At 56.5% G+C, this 918-nt stretch overlaps 1 protein-coding gene across 1 annotated transcript; it reads left to right on the top strand.

The window, feature by feature from the left end:
- Positions 1 to 618, top strand: LOC135808719 (uncharacterized). The gene has a single exon (XM_065321945.1). It carries the CDS (start codon positions 1 to 3, stop codon positions 616 to 618), a length of 618 nt encoding a protein of 205 aa, XP_065178017.1.
- Positions 619 to 918: the final 300 nt, after the last annotated feature.

Genomic DNA, 918 nt, shown 5'->3' with positions numbered 1-918 from the left:
ATGGAGACGGGCCGCCAGTCAAACTGGCAACACCTGTGCGAAGACATGGGAAAGCGCTTTGCGCCGGCAAGTGAAGCTGCGAAGGATAAATCGCAGTTTAGAGCTCTGAGACGAGGCCCAGGCGAAGCCATTCCGTTAGTCACGGACGAATTACGTAAGCTGGTGACTCGGGCTTACCCGACAGCCACAGAGGACTTGAGGGAGGAACTGGTCCGCGACCAGTTCATCGAGGCCATGACACCGGCCAGGCTCAGAACGAGGCTCCTAGAATTAGCTCCAGTCACCGTACAGGCGGCTGAACAGCAGGCACTACACCTCGAAAGGGTGTGGGATTCACACGACATGGGTATACCCCGTCATGCTAGGATATTGGAGGAAGATAACCCTCCTATGTTAGTGGCTGCGGCAACCCGGGAGGAACCCTGGAGTCGTATGTCACGTACTCTGGACCAACTGGCCGAAAGGCTAGATCGCATGGAAAACCGAGGAAACCGAGCACGCGGACCATTTATGGGGTCGTGCTTTACATGTGGGGAGAAGGGCCATAAGGCATATGAGTGTTCTAACAGAACACGGGGTGGTGCACCAAACCGACACCAGGCGGGAAACGGACAGTGACCGGGGCGCGGGATCAGCCCTTGGCCGCACATTGCCCAGATCCCAAACCAGGCCCATCCGCCGGTGGTTCCCGGAAACGGGAGACCTCAGGTATGACGGTGCCAGGGTTGCTTAACGGACGGAAAATCCACATGTTGGTGGACACAGGTGCGTCAGTAAGCTTGCTTGCGGCACGACGATTAGGCGAATTCGATATCGAGCAGGAGGATATACTCCCTCCTCCGGATAACCCGGTATTTGGCGCTGGAGGGGATGCTCTCCAGATTGTTGGAACCAGTATTGTAACACTGGAGATTGGAC

The sequence above is a fragment of the Sycon ciliatum genome, chromosome 1, assembly GCF_964019385.1.
Source record: "Sycon ciliatum chromosome 1, ocSycCili1.1, whole genome shotgun sequence".
Lineage (NCBI taxonomy): Eukaryota > Metazoa > Porifera > Calcarea > Leucosolenida > Sycettidae > Sycon > Sycon ciliatum.
This window is presented reverse-complemented; position numbering and strand designations above follow the sequence as displayed.

What these genes read in the sequence shown, in the direction of transcription:
- LOC135808719 (XM_065321945.1), top strand. Translation starts at nt 1, where the DNA reads ATGGAGACGGGCCGCCAGTCAAACTGGCAACACCTGTGCGAAGACATG.